General features: G+C 41.2%; 1 protein-coding gene across 2 annotated transcripts in view; it reads left to right on the plus strand.

The window, feature by feature from the left end:
• The window catches only part of LOC126325742 (putative ATP-dependent RNA helicase TDRD12), a 445,014-nt gene that overhangs the window by 364,986 nt on the left and 58,758 nt on the right, over window positions 1–21,270 (plus strand). For both annotated transcript variants that reach the window (XM_049995275.1, XM_049995276.1), the window contains exon 24: window positions 17,193–17,696. In XM_049995275.1, coding sequence (XP_049851232.1) covers window positions 17,193–17,696 — 504 coding nt within the window. The remainder of the gene's footprint in view (window positions 1–17,192; window positions 17,697–21,270) is intronic.

The following is a 21,270-nucleotide window of genomic DNA, read 5'->3' on the forward strand; positions in this document are numbered from 1 at the left end:
GATCCTTTTTTGTGTATAGATAAAAACAGAACAAGTAATAATGAAAATGAAATTGAGAAATTGAATAAAAGAAAAAAAAAGAAAGGGGTTCGAAGATAAAAATGGGCTTTCATGACTCAGATGAGGGTACTGGCAACAGATTGGTGGGAAGGAGACGAAGCAATTTTAGGAGTAGGAGAATAGATAAGAGAAATATTGATACAAATATATTAAGGAAAGTTCTGCCGGAATATGTATAACTTAGTAGTGAAGGAGACCACTCGACAAATATTAGGGTTGTTGTGTGGTCAAGGGGCACACAGGAAAGAGAATGAAAACTTCGCTGTCCACACACACACCGTTCCCAGGTGATATCTCTCTCTCTGTGTGTGTGTGTGAGCGTGCGTGCGTGCACGCTGTAGCTCTTCAAGGGATTTCTCGTGACAGCTAGCAAAGTTTTCATCCTCTACAATTAAGTATTGATACAGTTACATAGGAGAGATAGTAGAGATTAAAATATACTAATGTTTGAGAGTGGTATGAGAACAATTTGGAGGCCAGGTTTATGTCCCTGTTGTAGCAAAGTGCTTTTAGGCATTTTGATGAGTATGCATGTCAGGTGTCATGTGGTCATAGATGATCAATGTTTAGGCACCAACCAGACTGTTAGATAATCGTGCATTTACAAATGAGCATTTTTTGCTATGAAGAATTCACAGTCCTCTAATTGCTTCAGCTTGTGAGGTGTCCATCATTTCGAGAATAATACTCTCTATTCTCATTTTCTGGTCAAGGAGAGCCACTGGTGTGACAAGGGCAAAATAAAAGGTATAGAAAATTATATATCACTTTCTGTAGTGTCTTTCTGTTAGGGGTAAGTTATAAGACAGGATGGTTGTAATTAAACTTTTGCTAGTTAAGCCAGTGTAGATGAAAAAGTATTTAATATATGGGTACCGAATTTTGTAGGAATTATTTTCAGATCATGCCCTGCAAGATTTGCGTTGTTAGTAAAGTTAGTGTCATGACTTGCTGTTAGGCGCTGGTAATTGTATGGTGTTGAAGGGTTGGCGCATTACCATCAGTGAGCATTACAGTTGCAGACAATCAATATGGGTCTGGACAAGATGAGCAGGCCTTACTCATAGAGATGTTTTATCAAAACAATGGCAATAATGCTACTTTTCTTCACAAGTTTCAATGCATTATAGGAATATCGAGCAATCTTTATTCCGCACTGGGGTTGAAGAACATGATTCAGAAGTTTGAATTAACTGGCGATTTGATAATTGCTCTCAGGAGAGGCCAACTCCGAGTTGCACCAAAAATTGTGAAAGAAGTTACTTCTACCTTGTTTGAGAATGCTGGGCACAGTGGGAAACCTTCAAGCAGTACACAAGCTGTGTCATGACAATTGAACATTTCATAGTCTATCTGAGATGTTTAGGGCAGCAGTAGAGCATTCTCTAGTGCCATGCAGGAGCAGTAGAGCACTCTCTAGTGCCATCACAGGCTGAATGCAGCATCACAGTGAGCAATTTTTCAAAACTAGAATGTAAACACTGTATGTGATTCACCAATGTGGAAATCAAAATGTGTTTCTTTCTGTAGGTAATTCATTATTTCTCTTCGACGTGTCCTTAAAAATGTTTCTACGAAGTTTCATTGGCCTGTGATCACTTGTTTTCGTGGAGGCTCTCTCAAGTAGCAAAAATTTAATTATAAGTACCCAGTATATTGCTCAAAAAAGAAAGGTACATGTACAAATTGTCATGCACACAGGAAGCATAATTAATTTGAAACATTGATTGTATTTTCAATTGTACATAATGTTCATAGGCAATCAGTGCGTTCTTTCTAAATTTGTTGAAGGTTTTCAGGATAGTGTTATGCTGTTGATTTCATTATTATTGTCATTATTTTATGGCCTTCATTGGACCACTCAAGTCAATTATATGAAGATTTAAGGAAGAAGTTGTTATTCAGTAATACAATTCAGTTCAATAATAATTATGTAGTACAATACAACAAGATAGTGGTTTAGTAAAGGATTGTTATCATTTATTATTATATAAAGGGATTTTTGCTCTTCTGTCTGCCCAATATTTCTTCTTTCTTTCAGATATTTTTTCTTTCTTTCTTTCTTTGTTTGAGATCAGTCTTCCTCTAGTCATTTAGTTGAATTTCATTTATAGACTAGTTTGTATGTCTTGTGCTGTTTTGGTTTTCCGTGTTTTGTTTTTTAATTCATCTACTATAATTTGGAATTCTCTAATATATTTCTAGCATAGTTTTTCATTGTACCTGACTGTGACTCAGCTCCTCATCTTTGTGGTGAGTAGCAGTCTATCCTTTCCATATTGTTGTTATTCCATTCTGCACTTCACATCATTTAGACATACAAAATCCGTAGTTGAAAAAACTTTTATTTTAAGGGATTTGCCTTGTGACCTTTTCTTGAATATTTTCTGAGTATTGGAGATTCTCTTCAGGTGAAGCTAAAGAAAGATTCGTAACTCTGAATACCTTCTAATTTCTTATTTATAGATATGAGGGGACTTCAGAATGTAAGTTATACTTTATTATGACAGGCCAGGATGCTTTTCAGTGCTGCAATATGCTTCAAAGTGACATAGATGCATGACATTACTTTTTAACTGAGTCTCTGTTAACAGAAAATTCTGCCAACCCCAGGAATCCTCAATGATAGGAATCCACTCCATAATTATGCAACCATACAAACACCACTGTGTAAATTTAATCATCAGCTTCCTGACAAGATGGAAAATGCATGGTGCAAGATCTGGACCTCCTGATCATCATCATCCATGTCTGTGCAGTCTTCATCAACTTATTGGCATCACCTCACTATGAAAGAGTCCACGGTCAATATGTATGCAGATGCAGTTTAGATGTGTGGTGTCCCCCCCCCCCCCCCCCCTTCCCCATCTACAAGAATCATACTGTCCGTGAGAATTTTGTGGTGAATCTGTTTGCAATTTATATGTTTTGTCCACAAGAATCGCAGACTCCCATACTTAAGCGTTGGAGTACGTTTCCAGTTGCTGTGTGATTTCACTCTCACACTATGATGCCCCTGTTATTCATACTGCAGCAGAACTGTGTCCACAGAAAATAGTGAACACGCGCTCTCTTCTGAAAAAGCACCACTCTTGTTGTGTGTCCTTCCATTTGTTGCAGTGTCACACATCATGTACTTTATTTTTGTCCCTGGAAACATAAGGATTATTAAAGCTACAATGTAAACAATTAGTGAAACTATAATGTGTACTATATCGACCGCTTTCCCCCATTTACAACTAGCACAAATATGACAGCCAAGACACATTCTGCAGTTCTTATTGTTCTATCACACAGCTTTTGATGTCACTATTTATCTTTTAACAAATCTTACTTGTTCAATAGTGATAGGCAAAAACCTACTGAAATTGGTGTGAAGTCACAATGAGATCAAATGAAAAATAAAAATATTTGTAATGTGGGTTGCAGGTCTGTGATTTGTAATGTGGGTTGCAGGTCTGTGGGTGGATAAGTGTCAAAAGAGAGATGTCAAAAATGACTAGACTAGGTGAAACTACTAGGTGTGAACTGTAATAGAGAGGGTAGGGAGTGGCGCGTGGGGAAATGTTGGCAGGATGAGGTACAAGTTCATGTGGCACAGGAAAGATGCAGAAAATAACGTGAAAATACAAGAGGGTGATGTAGGGGGAGTGATCAATATGAAGGTATAGGATTAATGATATCAGCAGGTATCACGTGGGACTTAAGATGCTGCACCAGCAATCAGTGTGGTTCTGTAGCTGTCTATTGAGGCTGTTGCCAATGGGCATCACTGTGGGGGTCTGGGTGGGGGTTTGTCGGGGACAGCCAGCTCGTCCCACGCATCCCCCGATCGAACTACGACTGTGGCTGCCCAGGATACTGCCCACATTGAGGCTGACCCCTGACCTGTGGTAGAGTTGGAGGTCGTCTCGAGGTGAGGCAGGGGCAAAAGCCATTCCGGAGGGTTGAACGGAAGGCCTCTTCAGTTTGTCTGACGAACCGGTTTCAGGCTCTGTCTCAGGCTTATACTGATCTTCGGCCCGACATGGCTGCTAGTCCTGTTCCAGAGGTTGCCCCTCAGTCTGCAAGATCCGGGCGGTCACAGAGGGTGGGCTTACTGGTAGTTAGGAGCTCCAATGTCAGGTGTGTAATGGGGCCCCTTAGGGATATGGCGGCAAGAGAGGGGAAGAAAACCAATGTGCACTCCCTGTGCATACCGGGGGGAGTCATTCCAGATGTGGAAAGGGTCCTTCCGGATGCCATGAAGGGCACAGGGTGCACCCATCTGCATGTGGTCACTCATGTCGGCACCAATGATGTGTGTCGCTATGGATTGGAGGAAATCCTCTCTGGCTTCTGGTGGTTATTTGATATGGTGAAGACTGCCAGTCTCGCTAGCGGGATGAAAGCAGAGCTCACCATCTGCAGCATCGTCGACAGGACTGACTGCGGACCTTTGGTACAGAGACGTGTGGAGGGTCTGAATCAGAGGCTGAGACGGTTCTGCGACCGTGTGAGATGCAGATTCCTCGACTTGCGCCATAGTGTGGTGGGGTTTTGGTTTCTGCTGGATAGGTCAGGAGTCCACTACATGCAGCAAGCGGCTACACAGGTAGCAGGGGTTGTGTGGCGTGGACTGGGCAGTTTTTTAGGTTAGATGCCCTTGGGCAAGTGCAGAAAGGGCAACATCCTCAAAGGGTGCGGGGCAAAGTCAGGACACGCGGGGACCAAGCAGCAATCGGTATTGTAATTGTAAACTGTCGAAGCTGCATTGGTAAAGTACCGGAACTTCAAGCGCTGATAGAAAGCACCAAAGCTGAAATCATTATAGGTACAGATGCACAAAACTATAGACCTATATCTATGACATTGATCTGTTGTAGAATTTTAGAACATGTCTTTTGCTTGCGTATCATGTCATTTTTGGAAACCCAGAATCTACTCTGTAGGAGTCAACATGGATTCTGGAAACAGCGATCGTGTGAGACCCAACTCGCTTTATTTGTTCATGAGACCCAGAAAATATTAGATACAGGCTTCCAGGTAGATGATATTTTCCTTTACTTCCAGAAGGCGTTCGATACAGTTCCGCATTGTCGCCTGATAAACAAAGTAATAGCCTACGGAATATCAGACCAGCTGTGTGGCTGGATTGAAGAGTTTTTAGCAAACAGAACACAGCATGTTGTTATCAATGGAGAGACGTCTACAGACGTCAAAGTAACCTCTGGCGTGCCACAGGGGAGTGTTATGGGACCAATACTTTTCACAATATATATAAATGACCTAGTAGATAGTGTCGGAAGTTCCATGCAGCTTTTCGCAGATAATGCTGTAGTATACAGAGAAGTTGCAGCATTAGAAAATTGTAGCGACATGCAGGAAGATCTGCAGCAAATAGGCACTTGGTGCAGGGAGTGGCAACTAACCTTTAACATAGACAAATGTAATGTATTGCGAATACATAGAAAGAAGTATCCTTTATTGTATGATTATATGATAGCAGAACAAACATTGGTAGCAGTTACTTCTGTAAAATATCTGGGAATATGCGTATGGAACGATTTGAAGTGGAATGATCATATAAAATGAATTGTTGGTAAGGCAGGTACCAGGTTGAGATTCATTGGGAGAGTCCTTAGAAAATGTAGTCCATCAACAAAGGAGCTGGCTTACAAAACACTCGTTCGACCTATACTTGAGTATTGCTCATCAATGTGGGATCCGTACCAGATCGGGTTGATGGAGGAGATAGAGAAGATCCAAAGAAGAGCGGCGCATTTTGTCACAGGGTTATTTGATAACCGTGATAGCGTTACGGAGATGTTTAGCAAACTCAAGTGGCAGACTCTGCAAGAGAGGCGCTCTGCATCGCGGTGTAGCTTGCTCGCCAGATTCTGAGAGGGTGCATTTGTGGATGAGGTATCGAATGTATTGCTTCCCTCTACTTATACCTCCCAAGGAGATCACAAATGTAAAATTAGAGAGTCAAGCGCACACGGAGGCTTTCTGACAGTCGTTCTTCCCGTGAACCATACGCGACTGGAACAGAAAAGGGAGGCAATGACAGTGGCACGTAAAGCGCCCACTGCCACACACCGTTGGGTGGCTTGCGGAGTATAAATGTAGATGTAGATGTAGATGTATTATGTGCGGCCGAGACGGTTGATACAGGGTGGCTCGTAAGTAGAGTGTGCAGTGCGGTTTGTACGGCGACAAGAGAAACATAGGAAAGAAGGACGGATGCTGAGTATAGTAAAGCATTGGAAAATAGTAACAAAGGAAAACAGCACTAGGTTAGGATGGAAGGAAAGCCATCCGGCAAAATCAAACAATGGAAAATCCGGGATGGAATGTAACACTATAATGAAAAGGCTAATTGCTACTCACAATAAAATGGAGATGCTGTGTTGTAGAAGGGCACAACAAAAAGACTGTCAGAAAGTTAATTTTTGGCCAACTAGGCCCTTGTCAAAATAGACAACACACACACACACACACACACACACACACACACAGTTTCTGGCAGCTGGAGCCAGACTGCAAGCAACAGGGCATTATTGGAGAGGTTAGCAGGTGGGAGTAAGGAGGAGGCAGAGATGGGGATGGATAGGGATAGCAGGGTAGAGGTGGAGAATGGTAAAGTGCTGCTGGGGGCATTCAAGGACAAGCTGGAGAATAGAGCAGCTAGGTGCAATCAGAAGGTTAGATGAAGGGTGGTGGAGAGAGAGGGGGATTATCGGAAAAGGAGAGAAGTAAAAAGACTGTTTACATTGCTGGAATAGAGGGCTGTGTAGCCCCACCCCTAATTCAGTCATGCAGGACTTGTTAAAGAACTGGTCCCTGCAATGAAAACACTCTTTCACCACCACTCCTACCAATCAGACTGAACCAAAACCAAAGGATCCACCACTGTTGTTTTGAACCACAAGGATTATCTGGCAGAAGGTATCTGCCAGCTGTTAGATTCATCTTCCTACAAACCTTGCCACAGTGACCCCATTTCAGAAATCAAGTAGGATCTTCAGTCCCTCCTCAGAATCTTAGGCCCATCCCAGAACCTCTCACCAGAGTCCATCTCTCTCCTCACCCCTATCATTCTCCACACTCCTACCTTCCTCATGCTTCCTAAAGTCTGTAAACTCAACCAACCAGGATGCCCCTTAGTGGCCGGTTACTGTGCCCCCACTGATAGAATCTCTGCTCTCGTAGATCAGCACCTTCAGCGTATCACCCACAACCTACCCTCATGTATAAAATATACCAACCATTTCCTCCACCGACTCTCCACAATTCCTTTTCCTTTACCACATGGATCCCTGCTCATCACTATTGATGCCACATCCCTTTACACTAACATCCCTAATGCTCATGGCCTTACCGCTACTGAACAGTATTTCTCTCTGTGCCCAACAGATTACAAACCAATCACCTCCTTCCTGGTCGCCATGACCAACTCCATATATCCTAACCCACAATTACTTATGCTTTGAATGCATTACCTACAAACTAATTCAGGGTACAGCTATGGACACCAGCATTGCACCATCCCATGGGAATCCTTCCTAAAGACTGAGAATCCCAAACCCCTCACCTGATTCAAATTCATAGATAACGTCTTCGCGATCAGGATCGAGTTGAGGACACCCTGTCCACATATGTCCAGAACAACACCACCGCCTCTCCCATTTGCTTCATTTGGTCCTGCTCAACCCATCAAGCCACATTTCTCGATGTCAACATCCACCTCAAAGATGGCTGTATGAATTCCTCGGTCCATATCATACATACCAACCACTAGCAGTACCTCCACTTTGACAGCCGCCAGACATTCCATACCAAGAAGTCCCTTCCATACAGACTAGCCACCTCTAGAAATATACCATGGCCTTTACAGATTGTAATTACCCTCCCGACCCTTTCCAGTCTCCCAACACCTCACATAGCCCCACCATCCAGCCACAGAGGAGAATTCCTTTTGTGACTCAGTACCACTCAGGACTGGAGCAACTGAATTACATTCTCAGCCAGGGTTTCGACTACCCCTCGTTGTGCCTGAAATGATAAATGTCATATCCACTATCCTTCCCACTTTTCCCACAGTGGTATTCTGCTGCCCACTGAACATACACAATTATTTTATTGTATCCCTACACAAACCATGCTCCCAACCCATTGCCTCATAGCTCATATTCCCGCAATAGACCAAGATGCAAGACCTGTCCCATACATCCTCCCATCACCACCTACTCAAGTCCTGTCACAAACATTACCTATCCCACCAAAGGCCGGGCTATCCGTGAAACCAGTCATGTGATCTACAAGTTAAGCTGCAACTACTGTGCTGCATTCTATGTGTGCATGACAACCAGCAAGCGTCTGACAGCATGAATCGCCACCAACACACTGTGATCAAGAAACAACTCTACCACACTGTTGCTGAGTGCGCCAGCGAACACAACATCCTTCATTTTAATGACTGCTTCACAACCTGCACCATCTGGATCCTTCCCACCACCACCAACTTTTCCGAACAGCACAGGTACTACTGCTCCCTGCAGTATATCCTATGTTCCTGTAACGCTCTTGCCCTCAACCTTCATTAGTCATTGTGTTTGCCCATTTAGCCCTACCCTGTGCCCATTCCAGTATTACAGAGCCCTTGATTCTATCAACATACCCAGTCTTTTTACTTCTCTCATTTTCCGGTAACCCTTCCCTCTCTCTCTCTCTCTCTCTCTCTCGCCTGCCCTCAATGTAACCTCCCGACTGCATCTAGCTGCCCCACTCTCCACCTCGTCCCTGCCTGCTCCCAACAGCACTTTACTGTCTCCCACCACTACCTTGCCATCCCTCCCCCTCCCTACCTCAGCCCTCTCCTTACCCTCACCCAGTTGCCCCTCACATAATGCCCTGCTGCTCGCAGTGTGGCTTCAGCTGCCAGAGACTGTGGTCGTGTGTGTGTGTGGGGGGGGGGGGGGGGGGGGGGTGTTCGGGTCGCGCACGTGCACATGTGCTGTCTATGTTTGGCAAAGGCCTTGTTGGCCAAAAGCTAACTTTGCGACAAACTTTTTGCTACTCACCACATAGAGGAGGTGTTGAAGCACAGACAGGCACCATTAAAAATGAATGATAGAAATATTTCAGCTTTAGGATAAAGTCCTTCTTCAGAAGTATACAAATTCACACCACTGTCAACACGACCACAACACTACTACTACTACTACTACTACTACTACTACTCTCTCTCTCCCTCCCTCCCTCCCTCCCTCCCACCCACTCACACACATGATGTTCACTGCGTCCGGGCACTAAGGCCTGACTCAACTGCGTTAGATGTGAGCATCCAGGGTTGCAACAAGTTCCGGAAATTGGAATATCAGGGTATTTCAAATGTGTCAGGAAAATCGGGCAAATATGACGGAAATTTGGAAAAAAAAGGAATGATTTTGTTTTTGTCTCAGTAGATGAAATGGTTTGTTTACTCACATGTTGTGTATTGTTGCTGGCTAGACACAGCTGAGTACATACGCCAGTTCCCTACTCCTTCACACTTACTGTTTCTCCCCTTCCTACCATTCTCCTCAGCTTGCAGTCAGTGCTGCCACCAATTCTTTGTGGCTAGTCAGAGACAGCGAGGAGTGAGGAGTGGTTTGTTTGGATCTGATTCTCAGAGATTGTTGATGCAATGGCCGGAGACGGTGGTCACGTGTGCATGAGTTGCATCTGAGTGATTTTTGTGTGTGTATGATGTGTGTGTGTGTGTGTGTGTGTGTGTGTGTGTGTGTGTTTGGATCTGATTCTCAGAGATTATTGATGCAATGGCCTGAGACGGCGGTCACGTGTGCATGAGTTGTATCTGAGTGATTTGTGTGTGTGTGTGTGTGTGTGTGTGTGTGTGTGTGTGTGTGTGTGTGTGTGTGGGTGGGTGTGGGCGCGCTCGTGCATGCGCCCTCATTTTCTGATGGAAAGCTATGGCCCAAAATTTAGTTTTGATAGTGTGGTTGTCTTTTCTGCATGCCTGTCTGCGGCTCAGCAATCTTCTTTACAGTGAGTTGCTATACATCCTCATTAGTATTGATTCTCAGAGTATTTGCACAAGTTATCTGTTGCATGGATTGATCACTGCACTCTCATTTCATCAACATGGTGTCTATGACATGTGACTAGCTGGCCACGCAAGTGGACTTCCATGACGGGCCAAAACTGCTGGCCATTTCTGAAGCCCAACATTTCCCAATAATGTGCAAGCCCTGCCCATCAGATCTAGTCTCACCGAGCTACCCACAGGCCAGGTCTGTTTGTGTGTGGCATAATGCAGTGGATTTTCATGGTTTATCGAAAGACGCAGGACTGCGATCCTTCTCGGCAGGCCAGAGGCTGTGGGCGAAGGATTTCAGGATTTGTGACTGTCTCACCCCCAAGTACATTGTACAGTGCAGTCTTTTATAAACGTTTTATTTATTATAGCACATTTTGGCATTTAAAAAGGATAGACGATAATAAGAAGAAAATTGCGGCAGTCACTGTCAGTTTGTGCGCTATGTATTCAAATACGTCTCAAAAGAAAATACTGGGCATAACACAGTGCATAATAACCGACAATAACAAACGTGATACAACCAAAATTTTTTTGGCAGTCACCTATACTGTTGGTTTACACAACTCTTCCCTGCCTTATAAACTTTGTTCAAGAGGCCTACTTTCTTCTGGGGTTATTTCTGAAATCCGTGAAGGTATTTTAAATCTTTCTTGCGACTCCAAGGAAATGCATATTTTTGTCACCAAATGTGTGTTCTTTTATTGAAATACGATAATAATGTGTTTTCTTTCTGAAACACACATACGACTGGCTTGGTTTCTCCATCTAAAAACATTTCATTACAGAAGATGTCTATGTTAGTACTTAAGATTTTTGCTCACACAGGGGAGAAATGTGGAAGTCCTTACATCTTTTTGTCAACTTATGCCTTTACGTTCCCCTGAGATCTCAAAATTTGTCAGGGAAAAAGTTAAAACTTGCCTGGAAATCAGGGAAATATCAAGGAATTTCTCATGGGGAAACTCGTGGTAACCCTGGCAACATTCTAGCTAGGGTGAGTAGTGTGGGTAAGGAAGACACATGGGATGGGGGTATGGAAAGATGGAGGGATGCCGATGTAGGAGTGGAGATGATGCTAGTGCTGCCTGTGGGAGTGTGTAAGGACATGATGGGGATAGAACAGGACTGCTTAGTGCAATATTGGGAGGCTTGCAGGCAGCTGCCTGGTGCTGGCAGGAGGAGGGGAGGGTGAGGAGAGAAGAGAAGAGAAGAAGGAATGACTGTGTTGGTGCATTGGCAGGATAGAAGACCTGTGTAGTGCTGGAGTGGGAGCAGAATGGGGGATAGGCAGGTGGAGGATAGCGATTAGCAGAAGTTGAGGCCATTAGGATTATGGGGACAAAGGATATGTTTCCACGTGCGCAGTTCAGGAAAGCTGTCGTTGGTTGGAAGAATCCGTAGGCAAAGGCTGTGGAACTGTCATTAAAATAAAACACATCATATTGTTGGACAACATGTTAAGCAACTGGGTGGTCCAGATGTCCCTTGGCCCAGTTTGACAATGGCCTTTAATCTAGACAGGCAACTTCTTAATTGTCGTGCCCATGTAGAAAGTTGCTCAGTGGTTGAACCTGAGTTGTCAGATAACATGGCTGCTTTACAGGTGGCCCTGCCTTCAGTGGGATAGGCATCCCATATCTAATGGAGGTACTACAAAAAGTTTAACTTTTCACTGGTCCACTAACCCATTATTTCTGTGGGCGTCTTTTCTACCTTTACTTTGTAATAATCAATTTTCTTCATGTTGATGTACATTTACTGTTGCAATATCTTCTTTGTCTTTTCTCTGTGGTTTGTTTGTTAGTTATTTACATTTCTCACTATGGTCAGATTTTATAATTAAAGTACAGGGTGTCTGACAAGAAACAACCAGGAAGGGTCCACGGGTCACATGGCCCAGCTGCCAGCACTGCACCTGCTGGCAGCCACTACACCTGACTATCGGACACTGATGTGGGAGTAGTAAGCTGCACGCATGCTTCCCCTGAGTTACCATAAGCACAAACAATGTTGCATCTGATTAACTTATGTCCCTCTGGTAAGAGCAGTCTCCTAAACACACTAGCAATTTCTTGACAAATTTCACCAGCCGAAATCTGGGAAATGACTAGCTGAAGCCTGTCTTACAACTCATCGAGCATGTGGGGATTGATTGCACACACTTTGTCTTATTTAACATTCCCCAGGGATAAAAATCGCATAGATTTAAATTCGGAGAATGAGGAGCCCAGTCAACTGCGGTATCATGACAAACACTTTGTATTGCTGTCATAGAAGCATGGGCAACGTGTGGTCTTGCATTGTCCTGCATGAAATAACCATACATCTTTTCATTAGGCGTTAGTTTTTGGAAAGAAAAAAAAAGGATACAGTATATTGTTCACATAACTATCAGAATGTGTTGTTTCGTGGAAATGATTTGTACAATAATCCATCTTGCACTAATTGCATGCCACACTCCTGTTTTCACATCATACAGAGATTGTTGACTTAACTCATGATGACTTTCAAAGCTCCAACATAAATTGTTCTGAGAATTAATGTATCCTGATAAATGCAGCCATGCTTCATCAGAAAAAAGCATCAATTTACCCATTGTGCACAGACTGTTAACAGCTGGTTTCAATAACAGTGTCAAGCAACAGTATTTGAGATCCTCAGCTGATGCACTACCATTATTTCGCGTGGTTTCAGTTTCAGTTTGTGCACAGCGCTGTGAGCTGATGCTCTTGACACACCAGTCTGAAGTGCCAAATGGCGCAGACATTTTCTCTGACTTCTTTTCAAGGCCTCCCCTGTCTCGTCTAATTTATTTTAGGTTAAAGCATTAGTTTCTCCAGGCCTTCATTTGTGTAACACAGACCCAGTCTTTTGAAATTTCTTCACTAATCTGCATATCATCAAATAATTGGGAATGTGGATACTGAGAAATTTTCGTATTAACTCAAGCTGACATTCCATATATGATTCTGTTTCTGCATGTGCGACCCATGGACCCCTCCTGGGCATCTTTCGTGAGACGCCCTCTACATCTTGCCCAGAGAACATATGACAACACACTGACAATTTATATAACTTCTTAAGTATTTTATTATTATTATTATTATTATTATTATTATTATTATCTTGCATTCGTAGAGTGATTTATACATGCTTAAGTTCATTATCTCTCTCAATCCCTGTCTTAAACACACACACACACACACATACACACACACACACACACACACACACACACACACACACACACACACACACAGAGAGAGAGAGAGAGAGAGAGAGAGTCTCGCTCTTCTCTGTGCCACACTAAGGCTGCGTGATGGATATTGTAAATCATTTCTCCTTGTAGTATCATATTTAGGGCTAGTATTACATTTATGGATGTCAATGTAGTTTTGAAACTGCGATTGATTGTTGGCACCAAGATTCATTAGGGAGCAAGTGTACTGTGAGGTGGTTGTCAGTATGTCCAACTGTTTAAAGAGCTGCCTGCAAGAAGCTCTTCAGTAGACAACAAACACTACACTCTTCTGTGCAGCAGACACTTATTTTCTTCAAGGATCAGTTGTCCCAGAAGACAATGCCATTAGACATTAATGAAAGAAAATAGGAAAAATGACAATTTTTTTACGTCTCCAAGGTCTGATATTATCTGTAATGCAAAAGTTGCAGAAATAAAGGCTTAAGATTAGTGTAATGTGTGACTTTCATTTCATATTCTTATCAATACAGGGTGTCCCAGGAGGAAAGGTCAGTATTCAGGGACTTGACAGAAACAACAACTTGTAGCAGAAAATTTTAGTGAGCATTGGCTCTAAAATGTGTACCTGAGGAGTTAGGAGCATTTCTTGATTGTCAATACTGCAAAACAAATATCTTCTCTTTACTACCCATATTCTACAAGGAGGTAGTGTGGACCAAAACAAGAAAAAATTTAAGGAAAAACAGGCTCTAAAGTGCATACTTTAAATGCTATCAGCATTTGTGTCTCACAGTAACGAAGATGAACAAGTGCTAATAACTCTTAAGGTACACATGTAGATGTTTTTCACTTAGAATTATCTTCCCTGTTGTATCCATTAATATTGGCCATTCCTCCAGGGAAACCATATACAAATGTCCAAAAATTTAAACTGTTCTGTTTCATGTATTGATTTACCCTCATGCATTATTTCTAGTAGTGTGGTTCAGGCCTTGTGCAGTGCTGACTTATATGTTATGCATTTAACATGAATTAGGTGACAGTCTATTTGCATAGAACTAGTTATTGATTATCAAGAAAATGTTATTTACCTTTCAGGTGTTGAAGTTACTCCTTTAGCCATGATTATAATACTTGCATTTTCAGCGTAGAGAAGTATGGCTGCTTTTTAGATTTATGATAAAAGATTGTTCAGTATAAGACCAGCAAATTTGGACCCAATGTAGATTCTTGTGGTACTGGTACACCTTTTGTAATTATTCCCCATTCCAGAAGATGCTGTTTCATTATTAACACTCTCCGAATTTCTTATCACAACATTCTGAATCCTTTCATGTAGATAGGATGAAAAACCAGTTACCAGCAAAGATCTTTAACATCATAAAATTTGAACTTCTGTTGGAGAACACTGTGAACTGCACAGTCAAAAGCTTTTGAAAAGTCACTGAAGTTGCCAATATTTTGCCATTAAAAATTTTGTATTATCTGATTTAAAAAATAGCATGTTCTGTGAAGAGATTGTTTTGAAATCCAAGTTGAGAATGCATAAGAATCATTTTTTGAGAGATGTGTGTTATGTTTATTTATACATAATTTTTCCAGTACTTTCGATGATGAGGTAAATAGTGTGACTAATCAGTAATTACTAGTATCTGTCTTACTACTGTCCTGGTAAATGGGTCTGACAATAGCATACTTGTATTACAGTCTGTCTGGAAATATCCCTTGTGACACTGATGTATGGCATACACAACTGAAAACATATATATGAAGAAAAGGTTTTTAGTACTTCATGTGAGATATTGTCAACTCCATAAGATATTTTAGATAATTGGAGTCTTAATTTCTTTTGCAGAGCATGGAATAATTGTAGTTTACCTCTATGTATGTAGAATTGCTTGTTGCATGTATTCTATTACATATCCCATAGCTGTCTGTGCTATACACATCTGTTTTTGACCTTCGTTCACTAGTGTTATGTTCATCTCTGTATCTCATTTCTGTGTTTCAACGTCTCTGTTGAGGTGTTTGATTTTCTGTATCTTCTTCCTCCCCTATTCCCATTTCTCTATGGGATCAGCATTGTTATATGGATTGTGCCAATGTTAGGACAGTTCGTGTCTAGATGCTCTTTCTAACACAACCACTACTCCCCGGGACATGTGAAAATGGTTATCTGAAAAGGTAGTTTTATCTTCTATATTATCTTTTAGAGATAATTCAACTTTATCCTCTATTTTCACATCAAATACCAGCACATATTTTGTTACCACCATATCATTTACCCAGTTGGATTTGGAACGTTTATACTCCCAATCATTGACTACAGTGATATTATCCTATAAGGCCTCTCTCAGGAAAATTCCCGACGTCTAGAACTGGTCATGAATGCCTGCGTCCGATATATCTGTGACGTTCGACTTTTTGATCACATTTCACCATCATATGCAAAATTGTCCTGGCTGCGTGCAGACAAACGCAGAGATTTCCATACACTCTGTCTCATCTACTGCCTTCTAAATGTACACTGTCCCTCATATCTCTCCTCGTCCCTAACGCTCATGTCGGAACAACATGACAGAAACACACATTCCCATTATAATAAAATCCTCTCTGTTCCACTGCACCACTCAGTCACCTTCTCCAAGTCCTTTACCGTAGCGGGAATCCGACTCTGGAATAACCTCCCTCGTTATGTTAGATCAACTTAAAAACATGTCCGGCTTCAAAAAACAGTTAATGACGTATCTACTTAAGCAACAGTAATGCCTTCCTCTGTACATGAATGCACTTCACCTCATTACTTGCATCTTTCCCCCTCCTTAAATCTCCCTTCCCCAAAACTCGCTATACTAGTAAACATCTACTTTACACACCAATATATTAATGTACATCTGCACAAACCTTCATTACTATTGCCAATCTTTCTCATGTTTGTCATGATTATTTGATTTTTTTTTACTGTTATTATTATTGCTTTTATCATAATCTGTATGTATAGCACCTGTTGTGAAAATACTGCCAGCATTTACTTTATTAGGCCTTAGTCATGTTTATTCATTATTATTTGCTTTTTTTACTGTTATTATTATTGCTTTTATCATAATCTGTATGTATAGCACCTGTTGTAAAAATACTGCCAGCATTTACTTTATTAGGTCTTAGTCATGTTTATTCATTATTATTTGATTTTTTTTACTGTTATTATTATTGCTTTTATCATAATCTGTATGTATAGCATCTGTTGTAAAAATACTGCCGCATTTACTTTATTAGGTCTTAGTCACTACTCTTTATTCATATTGTCACTAGAGTAAGCTAATTTTCTCATTTAAACTATGGTCATGATGTAACTCTGACGTGTGAAATGCTGCATGTGTGGAACACTGGTCCGATGTAAGAGAGGGCCTGATGGCCCTAATCTGATCAGGTTAAATAAATAAATAAAATAAATAAAAACCACATCCATTCTGGCAGGCTAACTAAACTTCATCGTTAATCCATGAGGTGGATTTTATCTGTGGCAGGCTTCCTTCCCGAAATCCCACACTTGTGGCTTGTTTTATTCGGAACATGGGACTGATCATCTCATAGTTTGGTCCCATCCTTCCTCTTTTAATCCAACCAACCAACCCCTTCCCATACTAGTGTAACATGCGTAGTGTTATTTTGATGTCCAAATCATGTGAGGAGCATACATCCTTGATGTTAAAGTATTGTTATTAATTGGTTGCTAAATGTTTTAGCCAAAACAATATTTTCTCCATCTATGTTAAGATTATTGAAGTTCGGCAAACTATTCACTGTATCTTGAACCAGCAGCTCAAATTTGCTCTGTTAAAATAGGTGTGTGAGAAGAAAGAAAATGGAGCGACAGTAACAGGAGGTCATAAATACAGAGTGATTTTGATTGATGAAGAAGATACTGAAGAACCAATAATAAATAAAAAATTAGTTCAACGTGGACTTGCTCAACTTGGTGAAAGTGAGAAGCACTTTTTTGATAGTTGTGTACTTACAAAGCGGCAGTCATCTAGTGTGGAGAGTAGAAATAAAGCTAAAAATAAAGGACTAAATAAAGATCATGGTACTGAAATAAAGAGCCAGTATGATGCTGCTGCTGCTTATGATGATGATGATGATGATGATGATGATGATGATGATGATGATGATGATGATTTGGATAAGTTGATAAATAAGCCAGGTAATGTACTGGTAGGACTTCAAAACAATCAGCTAGTACCATACGGTGCAAAAATTCAGGATGACATGAAAACACCATTATTTGATTTTAATGAATTTGAAATGGATGATGAGGATTTCTACACCTTCATGGATTGTCTACTGAAGGTTAGTGAACCAGCATTTTATATTTTTATGAAAACATTAAATTTTGAAACAGTTTTTAGGAAAATAAAATTAAACTAGAACTTAATTTTTTCAATCACAGATGTTATATGTGTATTTTTGTAATATTTCTGTTACAGTCATTTCTCATAACAAAATACAGGTCTATCACGTTGCAAAAATGTTTTATTGTTTGACCTGTTTCTGGCTGGGCTGTAAGACAGTAGTGTGACTTTTTGATTTAATTGAGTTTTAGTCCATTGTCAGCAACCGATCTATACTTCAAGTAAAATAACTTTGTGATTTGACATGTCAGTGAGTCAGGTGACAGAGATCAGTCACCATCTAGTGGGTCACCCCATCACCACCACCACCACCACCACCACCACCACCACCACCACCACCAACACCAACACCAACACCACCATCCCTCTCCTAAGCCCTACATGCTCACTGCATAGCCTGTTTTTCAGGATTCTCTGCATGACTGCTCACCAGGAAACTTTCTGCTCACCATTGCAACTATCAATCACAAAGTTATGTTATTTGAGGTGTAATATCGTATTACATGTTCAACAATGTTCATATACTACAAACTGTGGAAATCCTCCAGTTGTCAAGTTCTGTATGGCATATTGTCATTGAGCACATTTCAGTTGAAATGTGCATTTCCATGATTTCTTAGTTGAATCAAAGCCTTTAACCACTCCATGTGGCTTATCCTTCCATGGACATTGTAATTAACTGATTCAATGATTCAAACATGAAAGAAATTCCCTTGTAGATGAAAGTAATTACGGGTGTTCAACAGCAGCCATTATTTAATAGAATGTGTGTCATAGTCTCAGAATGATTGGAAACTTCACACACTGCACCTTCCTTCAATTCCTTAAGATTGGGTTGGGTAGGGGGTGGGGTGGGGTGGGGGACTTTTTCTGATCTCACACAAGAGTACAAACGAGGGGGGGGGGGGGGCACTGCCATTCATAAACATAGTGCAAAGTTCTACCACTAGATGCGGTTAATATAGATCTCCACAAAACAACGGTACAGATGGTGTCAATGTGTTGGTGAATATAGTGTTGTGTTTCTCTGCTTGTTGGACGTGTTCCGCTTGCCAAGTTGTCATGGCAAGTTTAAAAGAATAAAGAATGTCAGCGAAGTTTTGTTTCTTGTGTAAAAGATCAGCAACGGAGAGTCACCAAATGTTTCCAAGAGACTTCCCAGCAGAATTGTATGGGCTGCACACAAGTTTTTTACTGCTTTTGGTGCTATCGACATGGTGAGATGAGTGTTGAAGACCAATCTCATTCGGGACCCTTGCAACATAATGAAACGAGAAAAACACTGAGAAAAATCTACCAAAAATTCAACCAAGATCATCGTTTCATGATCCTCCAAATTTCAGCAGAGGCAAGCATAAGTTGGAGCTCATGCCAGCAGATTTTGAGTGAAGATTTGCACTTGAGACATGTTGCTGCTAAATTTGTTCTGCATCTTCTCACACAGGGCCAAAAACTGATGTCCATAAATGTGTTCCCGGACTTGAAAATGGGGACTGAAAATAATCCAGACTTTTTGAGCAATGTTATTACAGGTGATGAGAGTTTTTACTACAGGTGTGACCTATAAACCAAGAAAGCATCAAGCCTGGGGAGGACTCCCAACCGAGAAAAGCAAAGCAAGTGTGGTTGAATGTGAAGATGACGACCATTGTCTTTTTGGAATTGGCAATTTGTACCCCCTGGCTAGATTGTTACCCAGCAGTATTATTTTGGAGTTTTAAGACATGTGCTAGAAGATGTGTGGAGGAAATGCTCGGACTATGGCAGTCAGGTGACTGGTTGATTCATCACAACATTGCTCCTGCACACACGGCCTTAGGAGTGACCCACTATTTGGCTTCTCAGGGATGGACTGTCATTCCTCACCCTCCATATTTGCTAGACCTAGCCCCATGCGACTTTTTCCTATTCCTGCTAATGAAAAAAAAAATGCTTAAAGGGAAGCCTTGTGATGATGTGGGGGCAGTAAAAGCAGCTTTGCAAAGGGTTCCAGGCATGCTTCAAACAGTGGGAAAAAAGACTTTACAAGTGCATCACATCTAATGTAGAGTACTTTTAAGGTGACTGCTGAAGGAATTTTGTAAAAAGATCCATGAATAAATTCTTATAACAAATATCTGGGTTTTTTGGGGGGGAGGGGCTCATATAATTGTAGGTTCACAGCTATTAGATAGCACTTTCAGGGACAAAATAAGTAGAGTTTGAGTTCTTGTATGGACCTCCAGATTCGATTTTCCTAGGCTTCCCTAAATCAATTTAGGTTATGCCAGAAAAATTCCTGTGAAAGTGAAATGACTGAGCTCCTTCCCTTATTGAGTTAGTGCTCCATTTATGATTATCTCATTGTTAAATGTTATAAAACACTCATGCCTCACATCCTAGGATATTTCTCATGTGATACTGGTAAATGAAGTCCATCTACAAATGACATTGCTTACAAAACAGTTGCACACCACATCTTAAAGTATTCGAGAAAAGTGTGTGGGCTCCACATCAGTGGGGTCATCAGAGATATTGAATGTGTATATAGATATTAACAAGTTAATGTGATCCAGGTTCAGAGCCCACTGATCTGTAGTTGGAGAGTGAATATGGATCACGGCCGTATGCACCTTAACAACCAATATGAGGTGTTATGTTTCTGACAGTACAACTAAACCAGCATAAGCCTCCCAATATCTTCGGACAATGGCTGTTCTTTCTGCAAGTTCTAGACTTGTGTTGCTGAAGAAGTTACTCATTATTGAGAGCTCCTCAGGGAGAAAGCAACTAGGTCAGCAGACAGTAAGTCAATTTTGTACTGTCTCTGTTTGTCAGCAAGTCCTTTTTGAAATGTGGTGGAGATTCTGCTGACTGCTATTGAATGCATTGCGTGCAGCCAGCTACAGATTGTGTGTCTTGTCATCATCAGTGATACCACTCATCTGAATTAAGAGGCCATCCATAAGTGATAGCAACAGCAAATGGTCTCCCATTGAGAGAAACATGCTTGTTGCCAGGGTGATTATGTTAAGATATAAATATGTACGCATGGAGAATAAAGATGTAGAATGTTAATAATGTTTGCTTTGCTTAGAAAGCTATAAGGGCTTTCACACGAAAAATTCTGAGGCATTACTTTTTAGCACATCTTCTAACAACTGCTTAGTAGTGGAAAGTAATGTGTACTGTGTGAGATACCTGTGAGATTCTAGTGACATTATTTGAAAGAACTTGTTCCCCTTCTTGCAGCAGTTTATCATAGGTCGGTTGAGCAGTAAATGGGGCCTGGCAACTGGAAAAAAGTGCATACCATTCCTGTTTTCAAGAAGGGTCATCAGACAGGTGCACATATTTACAGGCCTATATTGGTGGCATCAGTCTTTCATAGAATTATGGAACATGTTTTATGTTCTCATAATACAAAGTTTATGGAGAGCAAGAATCACCTCTATAAAAACCATAAAGGACTCTGTAAACAGAGATCTAGCAGAACTCTGCTGTCTCTGTTTCTCCATCAGATCCGTAGCACT

The sequence above is a fragment of the Schistocerca gregaria genome, chromosome 2 (assembly GCF_023897955.1).
Source record: "Schistocerca gregaria isolate iqSchGreg1 chromosome 2, iqSchGreg1.2, whole genome shotgun sequence".
NCBI classification, from domain to species: Eukaryota; Metazoa; Arthropoda; class Insecta; order Orthoptera; family Acrididae; genus Schistocerca; species Schistocerca gregaria.